The 19,763-nt window shown below is 34.2% G+C and overlaps 1 protein-coding gene across 12 annotated transcripts in view; it reads right to left on the reverse strand.

Moving 5' to 3' along the window:
- The window catches only part of LOC138693202 (retinol dehydrogenase 13-like), a 544,367-nt gene that overhangs the window by 252,126 nt on the left and 272,478 nt on the right, over nucleotides 1–19,763 (reverse strand). The window contains exon 6 of one of the 12 annotated variants that reach the window (XM_069816975.1): nucleotides 8,783–9,455. The exons of the other annotated variants lie outside the window; for them this stretch is intronic. Within the exon in view, the coding sequence (XP_069673076.1) occupies nucleotides 8,798–9,455 (658 nt within the window). The 3' untranslated portion in view covers nucleotides 8,783–8,797. Of the gene's footprint in view, nucleotides 1–8,782; nucleotides 9,456–19,763 lie in introns of those variants that run through there. 12 annotated transcript variants of the gene reach the window in all.

The raw sequence follows: 19,763 nt of genomic DNA on the forward strand, positions 1-19,763 counted from the left end.
TGGTGTACACATATAAATTAAACCTCGTCCTAACTCAGTCTGTCAATTTTATGAAACAAGTAAAAGTGATCTTCACTAATCTTGCTGGATTTCCGAGATTTTCCTCTAAATCATCAAAGTTGGAATGATTATTTGAATTAATAACAGATAATGAAGATTGTGAATGGAACCACAAAACTGTAGTTTGTGCACGAAGATTAAGTTTACTGAAGGACTTTGATTTTATTTCCTGGTAATATTATTCACTGCAATATTCCCACACTCTGATATTCTGTTTCAAAAAGTAACAGATGTTGCTTTTTGTGAAACAAAAATTCATAATTTCGAGGAGTACAAGCAACGATTGAAAAATACTTTGAGGAATTTTGGGAACGCATGGATGATTTATGCTGCAGAAAATTATACTCAATCTGAAATATCACTGCTGGATACAATCCCTGGAGACGATAACAAAATTGTATATAAGTAGTTGTTCAATGAAATTCTGCACGTTATCAGAATTAACATTAATCAAAAGGCTGCTAAAAATAAAAAATTGAAACTTTTGAGTTTGCTTGATCATACACCTTACCACCTTTGCAAATTCGCTCCCTGAAGAAATATTGTTAAATCTAAAAGAAAGTTATGAAGCTTATTTTGATTTACTGTATTATTCACAGTAAGCTATAGTCGGTCTCGTTCTATGCACTTTCATGTTTTATGTAAACATGGCTAGGCTTTGGTCCGGTAAATATCCTCATAACTTATGCTGTAAGAAAATTATAAAGATAATGTCAAAATTCAATTCAAACATTCATCAATAAGCACCTATTTCCAGGAACACAACTCCCGCATATAACGAAAGCAGACTACTGTATTTTAACCATTTAAAAAATCGCATCCCTATGTCTAAATTCCACGCGACATCACTAGTTATACAACAGAATTGTTTATTTAACCACAGTTCTCAAAGCACATAGTTCCTGTGTAGGTCACTGAATTAAAGTAGACGGTCTAAATTAGAATCACATAATAATGAGACAACTTTCATTTCAAACATTTGAAACTGTTTCACATTTCTTGCACTATGCAATCATAATTATATTGTACAAGATATTACCGACATTACCTGGTTAGAAAATTTACAGGACTTTTTTTGCTCAAATCATTTTAATAATAAACGTATTATACTAAAAACAAAGTAGTATGACCATATAATTATACGAATTAATATTCTCTGAGTTTTAAATATCATAATGAAGCAATCCTCGCAAAATTATGCACAAAAATAAAACGAAAATATTTCAATGCAACAAATTGAATTTCATTTACACACATGAGAATGTTTTAAATTTTTTTTTCACCAAACAGCTCAACTCAAGGTATTATACATATGGATATATATATATGATAATCATTAACTAAAAAATTACAAATGAATATTAAAAATCACAACTCTTTCATACAGAAAAGAATAGCCACTATCACTTTATATAAAATATTTCTTTTTAAATAAGTTCAGTAAAACATTACATAAATATATTTCCTTACAATGTGATATAGTTCTGCAAAACAAATTTTATTGGCTGGTGAAACTTTTAGCAGGTATAGAGCCAGAATACTTAAAAACCCTCATTCTCTCTAATCATCAGTTCAAGCATTGAGACTGCTTACAGAACAAGTGCCAAATGTACAGTCAGGTGATGTGAAAGAAGAAAAGTTTTATTTTGTTCATGTAAGCAGTAGTCACAGTTTTGTTAGGAATGTTCTTTGTTGTTGTTGTTGCTGTTATTATTATTATTATTATTGTTATTGTTAATATGCTGTTTATTAAATAGCTATATTTTATCCTAGTGTTAACATTTATTTATGCATTTGAAATCGAAGTTACATAGCAAATCTTTGCACAGGTTTAGAAATTTTTTTCTAATGTTAGGCTACATTTATTAATAGAGCCCGGAAGTTCAGGCATTTATTTGGGGGGTGGGGGTGGAAAGCACTTTAAATTGTGAAAGAAAAAAAAAAGGCAAAATAAGATTAACATTTTATACATTGAAAACTTTAATTTTTTGTTTTATTCATTACCATAACAGTTTAACACTCAAAATTCAACACTACTTTTCATGGTTGTCTTGGTTACACATAACCATCAGATATTTTTTCAAGTTTTCAACATTCATACTTAGTCTTCTGTCTGAGAGAACGTTTTTGGTAATAGAAAATGACTTCTCCACTTCCACTGATGTAGTTGGCATTTTTGTATTTTTCCAACACTATTAACAGCCTGAGATTTCTAAAATTTTGTATTTTCCTAGCACTACTAAGAGTATGGGAATTCTCCCTTTAAAAGCCCTTGTAAAAGGCTTACTGGGTTTTCTGTCAATTATCCTTTTCAATGAATAGACTAGCTGTGTTGTGTTGACAAGTTTATGATGTGACAATTCTCTTGGTTTTTGTTGCTGTTATTCAGATGGATGTGTTTAGTATATATTGAATGAACAGGAAGGTGGTTAAAGACTACCCAAGTAGGCTACCTAAAACTGACGAGACCGGGACCAGCTATACTAGCTTTTGTACTAAAGTGTTTATAAGGACAGTGGTAAAATTGGTTCTGATTCAAAGAATAAAGATCTAAGCTTACCTCCACTTTTATGTGACTGAATTGAACACTTATTGTAGTTGAGTGAACAATAAATATATCTGCCATTCATTCAGTGTTCTTTCACTGCAAACCCAGCTTTCTCTAGTCTTTCCCATTTTCTGCCTTCCTCTTAGTCTCTGCATATGATTCATATATTTCAATTCATTCATTTATAGTGTTCTGCCCAAGGGCAGGTCTTTCACTGCAAACCCAGCTTTCACCAGTCTTTCCTATGTCGTCTATTATTTGATATCTTCTTCTGGCCCAAACGCTTCTCCTGTTCATCATTCCTTCTCATGCATCCTTCAGTAGGAAGTTTCTTCTCTGCCAGTGACCCAACCAATTCCTTTTTCATTTCCTGATCAGTTTCATCATTATTCTTTCTTCACCCACCCTTTCCAACATAGACCCATTTCTTATTCTGTCCATTTCACATGCTTCATTGTTATACATATCCAGATTTCAAATGATTCTCTTCACTTCATTTTAATGTCCATGTTTCTGCCTCATATAAAGGATTTTACTACTCTCTTCCTTAGTTCTTTTTCCAGAGGTATGCAGAAGACACTCCTTTTTCCTTTTTCTATTAAAAGCTTCCTTTGCCATTGCTATCCTCCTTTTGACTTCCTGGCAGCAGCTCATGTTACTGCTTATAGAACACCCCAAGTATTTGAAACTGTCCACTTGCTCTACTGCCTCATTTAGAATTCGCAAGTTTACCTTCTTTACTTTTCTTTTACATTTCCTTCAACAGCAATGCACATAGTCACCAGAGAGTGACTGTGCCCATCAACTTAGTACATATAAATAAATACATACAAAAAATTATCAACAATGGACCCAATTTGCACTATACTGTGAATTGTTATGGAATACTCTGTTCATTGTTCCAAGCAGTACAAGTCATCTGCAGTCCAGTGTAATTCTAAACACTCAAGTGAAGTTCACAAGAACCTGAGTTATGGAAGCAAGAACAGCTATTATTTCCAAAACTAATCAAAATCGGACACGTGCATATATATATATATATATATATATATATATATATATATATATATATATATACTTTTTTCCACAATAATATTAGAAATCTGTTCCTATAATACTGTACAATCTTTGTGAATCAACCTGTATATATGTAGTGATATTTTTAGGCATATTAGTGTACTTATGCTAAAGAAGAGTATTTGGAATAGCTCATTAAGGGTTTGCTGAGAGAAAAAATAAGTTGATGAATCTCTTCCAAGATACGCATCTCATGGCACTAAAATAAAATATACGTTTGAAATGGTTGGAACATGTCTACAGAATGCAGAATTATAAACACAAAAACACTGAGAGTTAAACGAGAAGGAAGGAGGACTAGAGGTAGATCAAGTACATGTGGTTGAATGGGAGGCTGATTGTGACTAGTCTATTACAAAGCACAATCTTACTGTACTGCAATGTTGCACAATAATCTTCCAGACTAGAGATGAGGGTGGAATAGTGGCAGTGTTTTTCATGAAGAAGTAAGAGATTCACTTTCCATTCCCTTAAGCATTTTTCCTTTGTAAACTAAAGGCCAGAGTGAATAATTTCAAGGGAAAAATTGTTCTGGGGCCTGGTAACAATCCCGGGACCTTGCGCTTAGTACACAAACGCTCTACCAACTTAGTCACCCATGAACTACACCCGACACTGCCCCAATTTTTCCCTTTATATCCACACAACTCAAGTGGGCTGACAAGGTGCCAGAAACCCAACTTTGAGTGCACACAAACTCTGTGTGATTTGAATTGTGGCTTTCTGTTAAATTACTTACAGTGACGTGTATATTATGCAAATCTGGCTTTCAAGTATAGCTCCCTGTGAAGCAGATTTGTATAATTTCAAGGAAAAAATTTGCCAGATTTGCATAATATACTGCCCGTGCCTCACGTCCTGAACCGAGAGCTCCCTAGTGCTTATAACCACGCCTCTTAAGTCTGCTCAGACCGGCATGGCAGCATATTACATGTGCTGAAAACATTATCCTATGTCAGTGCAGGGGTTTTTACTCTTTATAATACTGGATACTCTAATCGTGGTTACCACTATTGCTATTATCTCTGATGGCGATTTCCGAAAATGTATGTACACACTAGGCCACTCTTCGTTCAGTCTGGACAACTGCTGAATTACCATAGAGCAGTATTTCTCAAAGTATGTTCCGGGTTCCGTGATCCCTATATGATTTTAAATTTTATTCCATACGTTTTTTTCCTTGGTTATTTAACAACATTGTATCAACTACTACGTTATTTTGCATCGATGGGATTGACGATAGCGAAATGGTATTTGGCGAGATGAAGTCAGGGATTCGCCAAACATTACATGACATTCGCCTTACGGTTGGGGAAAACCTCGGGAAGAAATCCAACTAGGTAATCAGCTTAGCGGGAATCGAACCTGTGCTCAAGCGCAACCCTGGATCGATAGGCAAGCGGCTTAGCCAACTGAGCTGCTCCGGTGGCTATTTTATACTTACCATTAGTGGTTACTATAAAAATATATAAATATTACGAAAATATGAATTCATAATATCATGAAACCACCGATGATAATGATAATAATAATAATAATAATAATAATAATAATAATAATAATAATAATAATATTCCAATAATATGCCTAATGACAATATGTTTGATGAACATCTAAAACGGAAAATACCCATAATACTTATCACTTTCATCACTGGATTCTCTGCATATGTGTTCACTATGACTAAAACAAAATACCGAAAAGACAAAATGCAGAAGTACAGTAGAAATGAGACTACAACTTTCCGCCATAAAACCAGATTGCAGGCTTAAAAAGCACCCACTGAACTATTATTGAGATACTAGCTTTCACTTGTCTGTTAATTATTAATTACTAATAAAATATTACAAGGATTCCGCAGTTACACTTTAGATTAAAAGGGGTTTTGCGGTGGAAAAAGTTTGAGAAAAACTGCCATAGAGGAAAGAGTTTACTGATGTGTACACGTGACTGTAGTCTACCACTGGTATCAGTGTTTAGTTACAGGAATTGATGAGAAGGACATAATTTGTTTTGTGAGGGGACAGCCTATACATTCGCTTGTCCATGGCTGATCTTGCTCCATAGCTGACGAAAGCAATCCTGAGAAGGTCGATGTGTTGAACATAGGGTAGTAGGCACATGTGGTACCTAGGACAGCCCACTCCCCCCTCTGCATCTCGCCCCGCAAAGAAACAGCTCAGGAAGTGAAGCACGGGCAGTACATGTCACTGTAGGTACGTTAACAGAAAGCCACAATTCAAGTTACACAGAGTTTGTATGCACTCAAAATTGGGTTTTCGGCATCTTGTTAGTCAACTTGAGTTGTATGGATATAAAGGGAAAAGTTGAGATGGTGTCGGGTGTAGTTCCTGGGTGGCTCAGTTGGTAGAGCATTTGTGCACGAAGCGAAAGGTCCTGGGATTTATACTTGGTCCCAGAACAATTTTTCCCTTGAAATTATTCAAGTCTGCTTCACAGGGAGCTATACCTGAACGCCAGTTTGTTTTGCAGGACTAATATTTACACTTACTGACTACTATCACACAAGTATATTACATTTTATTTCAACCTATTTTTTCAGTGTTGTGACCCTTGAACATGTGTTTTATTAAATATCGTTTCAATCGAAACTTCATTCCACAAAGTGCACATTCATAAGGTTTATCTTCAGAATGAATCACCCTATGGTTTCTCATGTCTCTATTTGTAGCAAATCTTTTATCACATACATAACATGGGTATGGTTTTTCCCCTGTATGAGTACGCAGATGAACAGATAAACTGGAGTATAAAAACATTTCTGACAGGATGGGCAAGGCAACGTGAAAGATTTTGTATGAAATTTCTTATGAATATAAACTGAAGTTTTTGTTTTGAAGTTTTTTCCACAAATATCACAAGAGAATGGACGTTCCCATGTATGTACACGGACATGATTATCTCTTGCTGCTTTTTGAGAAAACTGTCCTCCACAGATGTGACAAGAAAAATCTTTCCTGCCTTCATGTATTATTTTAACATGTCGATGAAGTGTACTTGAAAATCTGAATTCTTTTCCACATTGTTCACAAGTGAATGACTTTTCATTTGTGTGAATACTTTCATGAGATTTGAGTTCGGATTTTGTAGGAAAAGACTTCTCACATTCCTTACACTGATGGAGCTTTTCTTTTTCCTCTCCTGTATGTATCTTCATGTGTCCCACCAATAAGCCTGGAAACCGGAAACACTTTCCACACACTACACACTCATGAGGAAGAAATGTTGAATGAGATTTTTTATGTATGTTCAATGCAGCTCTGGATTTAAAATACTTGTCACAGAGATTGCAGGGATATGGACGTTCCCCAGTATGAATTCTACATGATCATCACGAGACACTTTCTCACCGAAACACTTCCCACATATATGACATGAATAGTCCTTTCTCCCTTCATGAACTGTTCGCAGATGACGATGAAGAGCACCTATCTGTCTGAATTGTAATCCACATATCTGACAAGTATGTGGACGCTCTCCTGTATGTATTCTTGAATGGACCTCCAGAGTTCTCTTTTTGTAGAAAACCTTCCCACACTCTTCACATTCATATTTTGTTACAATGGCATTTACTTTCTTATTCTGTCCTCCATAATCACTGCAATTTTTACCAGACACATCAACTTTAAGCACAGTTTGAATGCCATCAGTAGCTGTTTTATGATCCATCTTTACATCCCCATTTTCACTTTCCAAGGGATCAGTCTTATCAATATTCATGTCTGATGTTGCAGTAGGATGTATAAGCATTATATGTTTTGCAAGATCACACTTACGATAAAAACCTTTGCTGCAAAGAATACAGTTGTATTGTTTCTCTCCAGTATGTTTCCTCAAATGTAAAGCAAGAGCAGAGTGAAATTGGAATTTCTTTGGGCAGTGCATGCAAGGGAAGTGGTATGATTCAGCTGTTTTGAAATGAAATTTTTTGTGAGTGTAAAGCATTGCTTTTGCTCGAAAAGATTTGTCACAAAAGTCACATTTATAAGGTTTTTCGCCTGTATGTATTCTCTCGTGGTCATCTCTTCCAGCTTTCTCAGAAAAACCCTTTTGGCAAAATGCACAATTGAAGTCCCGTCCTCTTTCATGCACTGAACGAAGATGACGAATTAATCATGATTTCCGATGGAATACTTTTCCACACACATCACATACATGTATTTTAATTTTCAGACAAACTTTAAGAGACTTTTTTGGTGTATTTCTTTCTTTGTTTATGTTGTGTGAACCATCTGGACTATCAACATTTTTGTTACATATAGTAGAAGACAATGTTAACTTTGAGATAATATTTGACTCTTCAAAAGTGTTATTTTCTGCATCAGACAGATTCGTTACAGAATCAAATTTATCATTATTACTTTCTAATGTAAATGTTGACAGATTGTCCAATGGTGCTGCAATGGCATTGTCTTTAAACATGTGTTTCTCCAAATCATTCTTGTTCTGAAAGTCTTGCATACAAATTGTGCATTTGCAGACTTCTTTCCCATGCTTCATCATATGGACTGAAAGCATGCTATATAAATTAAATTTCTCTGGGCACTGAGTACAATGATAATGAAATGAGTCACACTGCTTGGCATTTAGTCGGTTTTGAATACAGTGATTTTTAAAACTAATTGCACTTTCTTTTAATGGAGAATTCGTTGTTACATTAGACCCTTCCATTCTACAATCTTCATTAGTAAGTTGCACAACAGAAACTTTTGATGATGTCATTTTTTCTTGAAAGTTTTAAATGGTTACGAAACTGTGATTTATGTTTCTTCAGGTCAAATGGTCTTAGACAAGTTTTGTTACACATTGAACAAACACACTGTTGAACATCTGAATACTTCATTAGGTGAGAACCAAGAGACTGAATTTTAAAGTCTTTAGGACACTGATTATGTTTGTCAACAAATGAATTCTCAGATTTATTGTAAATAATATTATCAAGATGTTTTGTCTGGAATGTCTCATTACAGACATCATAGTGAAATGGACTTTCACCTGTCTGTAACTTTTCATGCATATTTCTTGAAATTTTGTATGAAAATTCTTTCTGACAATGCAAACATATGGATATGTTCTTTCCATGCATTGAACCTAGATGATGCAAGTTTTTAAGAAACTTTCGAAAGAACTCTTAGAGTCATGCTTTTTGTCGCATATGTTGCATGTAAAACACTTTCTTTTATGATCTAATACATCTGAAGAACAACTACAGATATCAGTATTACCCCTACCAGTAAAGCCGGATTGTTTGTTGCAACTAATATCTGTTGCTTCTGTCAGATGTTCTTCCAATATGTCATTAATACTCACAATTTTTGCGTCTCTATAGAAGTTTAAAGAAACAGTTTCAGTTTCCAATTCCCCAGTTTTATTGCTGGTATCACATGGCAGAGAACTATTTCCTTTAACACTTATATAAGCCATGAAACATGGCTTCGAATCATTCTCAGCAGCATCTATCTCCTTATCATTTATGTTACAGCTAATTGTAGAAACCTGACTGGAGTGTGTCTGACTCTTTTCTACTTCTAGTTCAGCTTCTACTACTTTTTCGACTTTCATGTCTATTTGATCTTCACTTGAATTTAATAAAACATTTTCGTTTATATTGCCGAAACATGAAATTTCTAACTGTAACAGTTCAACTTTAACGTCCATTTCTGGCACTAAATTAACAAGACTTTCAGAGCTTACTGAAGATTGTGCATTATTCCTGACTGCTGGCATTTGAAGAGAATGTAGCTCACACCTGAAAGAAAAGTTGCATTCTGGTTATGTGTATCTACATTATCAGTTCTTAATTCTGATACAAAGCTACTTTCATAATACAACAGCATACACATGAGCGAAATAACACCTAGCATTGTAAGATATATTTTCAAAGTACTGTTAAGACTTATTTTTTCCAGGGCAGTGGTGAAAAATAGTATTAACCTACTTCATTTTGAAATAGTTTGAAGCGTGAAAATGGATTCGTAAGTGAAATCATTCTTTTGTCATTAATAATAGCTTTTGGAGTGAAGCCAAACCCTATCAAGAAACATATTTAACCCAAGAGTGAAAGATATAGTGCACTAAGTAACTACGTGAAAAACAATTAAGGAAAACAGAAGTGTTAACAGTAGATTTATGACTGTGTTTTTCACCTAATGAAACATAATGCATTGTCTGCGATTGTTGAACATTTTCAAATTTCGATTAGCTCAAGAAACCACTAAGGAAAGGCTAACTTACATTGTTAGTTGTACGCTATAAAAAGATCTGAGGGTTTAAACTGTTTAACTGCTCACTTGAATCTAGATTATCAAATAATAAGACTGTGAAGATTTCTAGTTTTAAATTTATTATTTAAGTCTATTGTTACTTCAGCATGCTATTACCATGTGTTCTATATTATCTACCAGATGTTTCAGACCACCTGTATCAGCCTTTTTTCTCGAAAACTATATATCACTAGTTGTTCATAAAAAAAAAAAGTTTGATAACCAAAACCTATGTAATGAATCGATTGGTGGCAGTACCATTTCTCATAAAAAACCGGAAGGAGGGATACCTGTGGTCAACTTCGAAATATCAAATGAGAACATGGATCATTGAAGATGCCATTTGAAACTACTTTTAAAAATAAACAACTTTTACTGAAACTTTTTTTTCCTAACTTTTATTGTTTACTCACAAAGCAACAAAAATAGTATTTTCTGAGAAATGTTGTATGTTGTTTATGTACAGTTTCCCTAGAAAAGGATGAGACGATTGAATATTCCTAAGTCTCAGATGTAAGACACTGCGCATGATCGGAGACCAGAGCACTGATACACAAGATAACGAATATTGAGTTACTTAAATTCAGGCTATTTGGTTTGTTACTAGCATCGTTCCGAAATTCACTTCAAAAACTGCAAAAAATATGATAATATTACGTAAATAAAAGGTAAATATATACATAAATCGTGTAGTTAAATCGACAATGGACCTTCATGACTAGATCGACACTCCGCACAGAAAGGAAAGCTTTCGTGTCGTTTCAATAGCTCAGACGCTAAGACTTCTGTGTCTCGTGTAGAAGAGTGCGAGTTCGATTCCTAGTCTACAAAACGATTTTTTTTTGTCTAAGTAACTTTGAAATAGCTAAATAACGTTGAAATAGAGTTTTACAAAGTCCTCAGATTAAGTGTTAATGATCACAGACAATACAAAATTACAAGTTATAATATTGTAAACGTTAATCTAATGAATGCATTTATACATACACACATACAATGTAAATGCATATATATTAAAAACTAACAATTAAAATGAAATTAAAAAATGTTCCTAAGCCACACAGACAAACTTTTACAAAGGTTTAGAGTCCTTAGGCTATGTCATTTGTTGAGTAGTTATTACAATATTTTATTAGTACCTTTCCCATATGTGTAAGAAATGCGTTCGCACAAAACAATTTTTGTTAAAAGTGTGGCTTTGAATTATTTCATTCTCACCCTTTCAGTTGATTTTAACTATTTAATCTACGTGTTTGCAATAGCGTTTAATTTAATGTGCATTCAATTCCATCCATGTTATGATTGAATGAAAAAGCACTGTTGCAGTTATTGACTAATTACATAATATTAATACTAATTATTAAATGCATCTGTTAAGTAACCAATTGCAGTATCTTTTGCAATATCCTGAATGTTTAAGTTGTCAATAATATTTCTGTACTATATACTATAAGACATTAAAAGAATTTGCAGTAGATTTGGGATCCTCTAGTTTATAATCACTGGTTTTAATGAAAAAATATTTTCTTTCTTAGAATATCTACAAGTTTAACTTTAATAATATTCCGAATAGCTTTAATTGCATTATCTGAATGTTGTACTTTTCTATTCAAATGTATTCTATTTCCCTCTTTCATAATTTTTTATAAATTACACCCTACTTCTTGTAGTATTTAAGAACATGAGGAACATTACATTGCAACTCATTACATATAGATTCTTCTTTTTAATACATGAGATTTTTAAGTCCCTGCATTATCTACATCTTTTTACTTTTGAATTTTTTCACAACATTGAGTGGAGAACATTCCACTAAAGTGATTCTGAAATTAAAGTGAAAAATACAATACATTTACTCTTAATATCAGTAGTACCAGTATCATATACGTTTTTCCAAGATTCATTTTGTAGACATAAATGTAAATAGTCACTAGATACAGAATTTACGACCCTTTTTTAGTTTTTAAATTAATATTTTGAAATTGTTCAGTGACATTGGAAACACTTAGGATTTGTTTATCATGTTCAGACAAGCCATTGATTATAGGTTCTGTCGAATAGGAATTCAGTCTAATTCTGTGTACAAAACTTTTATCAATGGCTGTGCTACTTCAGCTTGTATGCTGGTGGGAAAATGACTCTACGACTAAGGTTTCCAGTTTCAAGGAGTGAATTTAATTTACTTTTACGGAAAAGTTCTGAGAGATAATCTATGTTTATGTCACTACAGATCACAAATTCCATATGAGATTTCTGAAGTCTTTTCTTTACAAATTCAATGTTGGCTATAAATATTAATTAATAATGTAAGAAATATGAATGATTGTAGTTAGAAGTCTGATTTACATTATAAAAAGCAAGGAGTTACATTCCGGGGCAAGATTCGAACTTTCGATGTTTGGTTTTGTCGTCCAACGCATAAGCACGGACCTATTCAATGCTTATGTTAATAACATAGAATTTAGCTGTAGCAATGTGGTGTCATAACTTGGAATTTGTTTACTTAATGTAATTAGATTTAATTTGATTAGTTTCGCAACAATAATTGGACTTTCTGTTATATCCTGTTATTTAAATATTTAATTTAGGGTTGATTTATTAACTCTTACTATGCAAGATGCCCCTTATTTCAATAATTCTATATCACGCTAAATAGTCATTGTCTACACTAAAGTATTATCGTCATCCCTCATTTCTCATTGTAATGGCGAACCGACGTGACATGAGACAGCGAGTTATAGGTCTAGTTGAGGCTGGATATGGGGCTATATCTGCTGGCCATTTGGTCGGTGTTCCTGGAAGTACAGCCGCAAGGGGGTTCATCGTTACAAAATTCAGGGGAGGTCGAAAATCGCCCTATTCCTGGGCGTCCACAGATTTCTTCATTGGAAGAGAATGCTCTCTTATTCGAGACAGTTCGACTGGACCCCTTTCGGACTGCTAACGAAATAAGAGCAGCATCTAACTTTCCCGGTTCTTCACAGACTGTGATCAGCAGGTTGAGGAACCGTGGTATTAGGAGCCGGAGGGCTGCACAAATGGAAATATAGGGGGAAGCACAAGCTGTCAACCATCTTGCCTTCGTTACCAACCGAGTGGATTTCGATTGGAGAAATGTATGATGGTATGTGGACAAGATTTTAAGTTAACTGGTCTCTTTTTGTTTTTTATGATTTTTGTTTCAGGAAAAATACTTTTAACTTCCAAGTAAGATTTATTTATTTTTTGACGAGGTTCAGCCCACTTGTAGACCAAAAAATTGGGCATAAATTATTCCATATTTTACGACAAATTATACAGTCGAGGAACTCTGAACAAATTAATTACACCTCAATAAAAAAACAGTTTTACCTGGGATCGAACACGAAACATTTCGGTTATACGGTGGAACCGATACGCTACTATATGAGCTACCGAGACAAGACAGTGACAACAGCAGTCCAGAATGTAGATCCGATAGCAGGCATTTGCCATTCGGCACAGAGAAGCAATGATATTCTGTTACCCGAGCTACTGTATGTTGTGAAATCGTGGCCTTAAATGGCTGTCTTCTTCGTGATCCTTATTCTGATCCTTGCCCTTGTTGTGGTCCTTGTAACAATTCTTGTTCTATTTGTCATGGTACTTATCGTTATACGTCGATATCTAGTGAACCGTGCTGTAGAACTTTAACTTCCGACAATCAAGAATCGTCTCATTCTTTTTAAGGGTAACTGTACGTACACTCTTCATAGTAAGTGTTGAAAATGTCCAATACTCTGTGCTAAACAATGTTCTGATCTCCTCCTAACACCAGTGATTGCACGGAGATCTTCAGCACAGCTGAGAGACACAGGCTTATCTAATTCTTTGTTTCATATCTTCTCTAGTTGTTGGATGCACCTGATAGAACATGTCTTTAATTCTCCCCCACAAGAAGAAGTCATTTGAAGCGAAGTCAGGAGATCGGTCAGGCCAGGCTACTGCTCCTCATCCAATCCACCATGGGGGAATAACCGGTTAGTAACTCACCGAGCCCTACATGAAAAGAGAGCCAGACATCCGCCCTGCTAAAGCCACATCGTTAACCAAAGCACAAGGGGAACATCATGAAGCAACTAGTGCAAAATGTTGTGGAGGAAGCGTGTGTTCTACCATTCAAGTTCTCCTCAAAAAAGTATATTCCTATGATTCGGTGTCTGAGGAGGCCACACCATGTGTTGAGGCTCCACACGCGCTGGTAATTCACTTCACATAGCCAGTGTGGATTAACTGGAGACCAGTAATGGGCATTGTGGAGATTCACCTGACCATTACTTTTGAAAGTTGCCTCATCAGTCCACATAATTCTGAGCTCGAAATCACTGTCCATGTTTAGAAATCAGTTGCAGAAATCAACACAAGTCTGGAAGTCATGTTCCTCAAGTTCCTGATGGATATGAATATGATATGAAAGAAATTTGTTGTCTTTGAGAATGCTAAACACTGTATTATGGTGTAATCCCGAGACATGGGCAATCCTTCTTATAGCGGAGAATTAAAGACATGATCTACTAGGTGCGTCCAACAACTAGAGAAGACATGAAACAAAGAATTAGAGAAGCCACACCATGTGTGTCTCTCAGCTGTGCTGAAATTCTCCGTGCAATCACGGATGTTAGGAGGAGATCATAACATTGTTTAGCACAGGGTGGCAGACATTTTGAACACTTAATATGAGGAGTGTACGTACATTAACAACGTACAAAATTTCTCAGAAAATACCATTTTTGTTGCTTTGTGAGTAAACAATAAAAGTTAGAAAAAAAAAGTGTTAAAAGTTGTTTCTTTTTAAAGATAGTTTCCAATGGCACCTTCAATGACCCATGTTCTCATTTGAAATTTCGAAGTTGACCACAGGTGTCTGAGGAGGCCACACCGGTTTGTTATGGGAAATGGTACGCCCACCAATTGATTCTTTACATAGGTTTTGGTTATCAAAAATTTTTTTTTTATGAACAACCAGTATCATATAGTTTTCGAGAAAAAAGGCTGATACGGGTGGTCTGAAACACCCGGTATATTATATGGAACAGTAGTATGCTACATAATATACAAACGAAGTGTGACATTTGTATGTTACTTTTTGGAGATTAAATTAAATTGTATCATCAAATAAGGTGCTGATTATAATTAAGTTTGTTTTGAAATAATTGTATTCCTACATGTATGTTTATTTTCACCATTTTAGGGCAAAAATAATTTTGACCATGATGATTACAATTTGATTAAAACCATAGATAAAATCACCTTCATCAAAACTTGGCAACCATGTTTACAAATAGCAAATAACTGGAGGGAATCTATTTATACCTAGGTCACTTACTAAGTCATTGCAACATTTTTTTCTGTGGAATCCCAAGCCTCGGTAGAATTTTAGGATATATTGTTATGACATTGAAACATCTCATACCTACTGATGACGCTAGATGGTATGCATGTTCAAGACATCAAAGGAAGGGGAGCACAGAGTCAGTTGGTTTTCAATCTTTGTTACTCAACTGAAACAGCATTGATACATAAAAAAAGACGTTGCTCCATAGCAGAAACATGAGGGAATGTCATGCAGAGGTCGTGCTATCCCATACCGAACTGTTGCAAGGTAGATAGCAGCTTTTCAACATGGAAGAGCAGCAAGTGCCAACATGACACCGAATGCCCTATAACTTCATACTGATGTTGCTCATGCCGTGATCACAGATGATGATCCTCTACAGAAGTTGTAAGCACATACAGGTATAAAATTTTACAAAAAGATCTGCACAAGTGCAAAATTGCTGCGAAGTGGATGCCACATGAACTGCCAGAAGAACAAAAGGGGACAAGTCATGAAACATGTCATTTGAATGTGCAAGGATATGAACATGAAGGAGAGACAACACACTGAACAGGACCATAGCCACTAATGAAACCTGGGCCAAGGGCCTATTAATCAAGCTTACATGCCAGTCCGCTGAATGGCAACATCAAAGATTGCTGTGAAGGCATAAATTCCGCCAAAATACATCTCTTGTGAAGTTAATAGCTATTTTGGCTTATGAAATTCGAGTAATTCTTTTGTGTCATTTTGTTTCACTTGTTGTCGCACTATCAGAGATAAACATCCTGAATCACTTCACAATGTTTATCATCCTTCACGATAATGCTACCAAATTGAAATCTCCATTCCATGGAAAATGCTTCCATACAAGAGAAGATGTCGCCAACATAGTGAGACGTGAGCTTCAAAGACTGGACAATGTTGAAGCAGATGTTATTCAGTGCTTTCTTCATCACTGGCAGTGAACGATTGTCTCAGAGATTACTTTAAGGTTGTTAATGTGGTAAATGTGTGCAGAATATATTTTCAACATTATAAGGTGGAGAAATAATGGAACAACTAATTCAAGTTCTGTGTTTTGCTCTCTTCCCTTGTCTAAATCCTAAAATCTTCACAAGTATATTATTGATAGAGGACATTCTTGACTTTTAATATGTATATTTCGAAATTTCTTTATAAATCACATTTGCCTGAAAAAAATTGGTTTGCATGACTTAGTGATTTACGCATATATAATTATTATTACTAGCAAAAGAATTATAAATATTATTACTACAGTAAACTAAAGCTCACACAGGATAATGATGCATGATTAATACACACTAGTACTAATTACACAGGCCTGTGAAATTAAATTTTTGTTTTGCGGCACAGAGTTGAACAGGTCACTAAACCTAATATTGGTGTGCTGAATTCAAATTTGGTTACCATTTTTTCGTATCACATACTGTTTTTTGCTATGCAGAAAAATATTTCCGTTTTTAGCAATTTCTAACTTGCATACACACATTAATATGCGTAAAATGCTGCAAAACATGATAAAATCTCAATTATATAGATAAAACAGTTTAAAATGAATCATGAAATTTCGAACACACCTTAAGAAAACCATTTCCTCGTCCGCTTTGTTGAAAACGAAAGCTCAGTTTACAAGTATTTGTTGTCCTGATGAGGTTAATCTCTTATTCATCACCAAGAGAAGTCAGTCATCATGGAGACGTATCATCAACTCTGAAACCTCGTTTCCATTTGTTTTTGTCCTGATGGAATCTCTAACCCTGCTTTTTACTTAGTACACCTACATTTTCAGGGAAACATTCAAGATGAGAATGCAGAAAATGTAACTTGAAGCTATATTACTTCCAAGTGCCTTTAACTTTTTGAGCATGATTTTCATAATATGCTTATAACAGTCATCTTTAACATTGTCAAGAAGCTTGATCACATCCTTGAATGAGCCTTAAGCCTGAAGCTCTAAGTCAGTCATGATATTTCTAAACTCAGCATTCTTAATGAATTGGCAAATCTGTGGGCATCAAAACACTTTCTCTCACTTTCATTAGGAAATATTGGAATTTTTTTAACAAGATATTGGAAACAAGGACCACTTTTGTCCAGAGGTTTGACAAATTGCTTCATTAGTCCTAGTTTGATATGTAAAGAGGGTAACGTAACTTTCTGAGACCCACATATGTAACAAAAATTGTTCGAATTGTTCACAGCCTTTTCCTACGTGTATCATTTGAATTTGCCATTTTTTCCATATACAAAATTCACAACACAATATACATTCAAAAAGGGTCACTGACACGAGATTTAAGTTGTACTGATGATGGGAGAGATAGAATTCTGCTTTTATATTAGAAAAAAGTATTTTTATTGTCTTTGCAGTATCTTGATTGTTTAAGGTATGGGAACCTGAGGACCAGAAACAGATGTGAGATATGATCAAGGAAAGAACATAACCTAAATTAAAAATATGTTAAACAATTTAATATAAGATGTTACAAGTTCGACATGCAGCAAATCTAATATTAGGGAATGGCGAATTTTCAGTTTTGTATTAAATGTAGAATTGTGCATAATCTGTATGCGATACCCAAAAACTAGTATTATTTTCGAAATCAGGTCATTCAATTTCACCTTTATGACAAAATATTCCGTGCTGCAAAATCGTCACAGGTTTGTGTTATGGACAACTTTTGATAATTTTTCATATACATTTCTTCTTCTCTCCATCCTTGCTTGTCCATCTCATAAGGAAAATTGTCCCAACTTCATCCAACCATAGTCGTCTAGGACGAAGTAAGCTTCTCCTCTTTTCATATTAATGTTCTGTTTGGTACCCACTTACCAGTTATTTGTTGCAAATGACAAACATTTATACTGGTGATGTAAGTATAGTGCAATTTTATAAATTTTGCTTTCACGACATTTGTTATGATTGATATATAATTGATATTAACAGAACATAAAACTGGATTCCCATTTTCTTCCTTATTGGCACTTATCCACAGTTTCTACAATAGCAATTCAATTCTTAATAAAAGTAGAAGTTTTAAATAAACATAATTAATGGAAAAAATCATAACATTCTGCAGCAGTTAATTACGTACATATAGCACTTGGGTTGTAATCTAAAAGTATGGATTAATATTGTATTGTATTTATTTACATTTCATAGTATTCGTACATTGCTTTACAGCTAAAATATGGAAGATATCAAAGAAAAAATAAAACTTAATAGTACTATCAAGTCTTAATTATAGTCACAGTATAGTTGAAATATATAAAGGAGAGTTTTACAATATAGTCTCCTAATATAACACAAAGTTTTAGTATCAATACTTAATACAAGACAGAAATATTCATGAAGCATTGTCAAAGGTCATGAACTGACCTACAGAATAGAAGGTGTGCGAAATTAGGTACTTCTTTAATTTGACCCTAAATAATCTTATGTTTTGAGTTTGAATTTTTTATGTACATAGGGAGGCTATTAAAAATTTTTACTGCTGTATAACACATTCCTCTTTGATAGCATGATAAAGTTTGCCAATGGAGTATGAAAGTCATTTCTCTGATGCGTATTTATGCTATGAACTGTTGAATTAGTTGTGAAGTTTTCACGATTACATATGAGGAAGTTTATTAATGAAAAAATATACTGACAAGCCATGGGCATTATTTATAGTTTTTTGAAAATGGTCTTACACGATTTCCTATTATTCCAATTACTCCTTTTTGTAGTAGGAATATACTGTTACTATATGTAGAATTTCCCTAGAATATTATTCCAAAACTCATTACTGAGTGAAAGTATGCAAAGTATATTGTTTTTAATGCACTGATATTTAGGCCTATTATCTCTTGCATAGATCTAATAGCAAAACATGCTGAATTTAGTTTGGAAGTAATTTCTTTAATATGATTTTTCCAATTTAACACATCGATTTGTAAGCCAAGAAATTTGGTTCTTGTTGTTTCTATTAGGGAGCTATTGTTAATTATTGTGTTTGAAATTAGCGAGGTTGAATTTGCGCTGGATTTAAATTGGATTATGTTAGTTTTGTTATAATTTAATACAAATTTATTGGCTGAGAACCAATCACATATTTTGAGAAGAATTGCCTCTGTTGAAGATTGGAATGTGTTGGAGTTATTGGCTGTAATTACAGTACTTGTGTCATCTGCATATAATATAGGATGACCTACCTGGCAATCTGCTATGGCATAAAAAATGTTCAATAAATAAATATGAAGTTATTAATTATTGCGAAACAATACTGGTACTCATTTATATATTGCTCATTGCTTCTACAGTTATCTTGTTCCCTTAATTTTAGTTGTAGTATACATAGACAAAATAACTTACTGTTGAAGTCGACACAGTCAACTTCTCCATTAACTACAAATTTAAAGTGTTTCATGATAATTAAATTCTTTATAATGTTAC

Source organism: Periplaneta americana, chromosome 17 (assembly GCF_040183065.1).
Source record: "Periplaneta americana isolate PAMFEO1 chromosome 17, P.americana_PAMFEO1_priV1, whole genome shotgun sequence".
NCBI lineage: Eukaryota > Metazoa > Arthropoda > Insecta > Blattodea > Blattidae > Periplaneta > Periplaneta americana.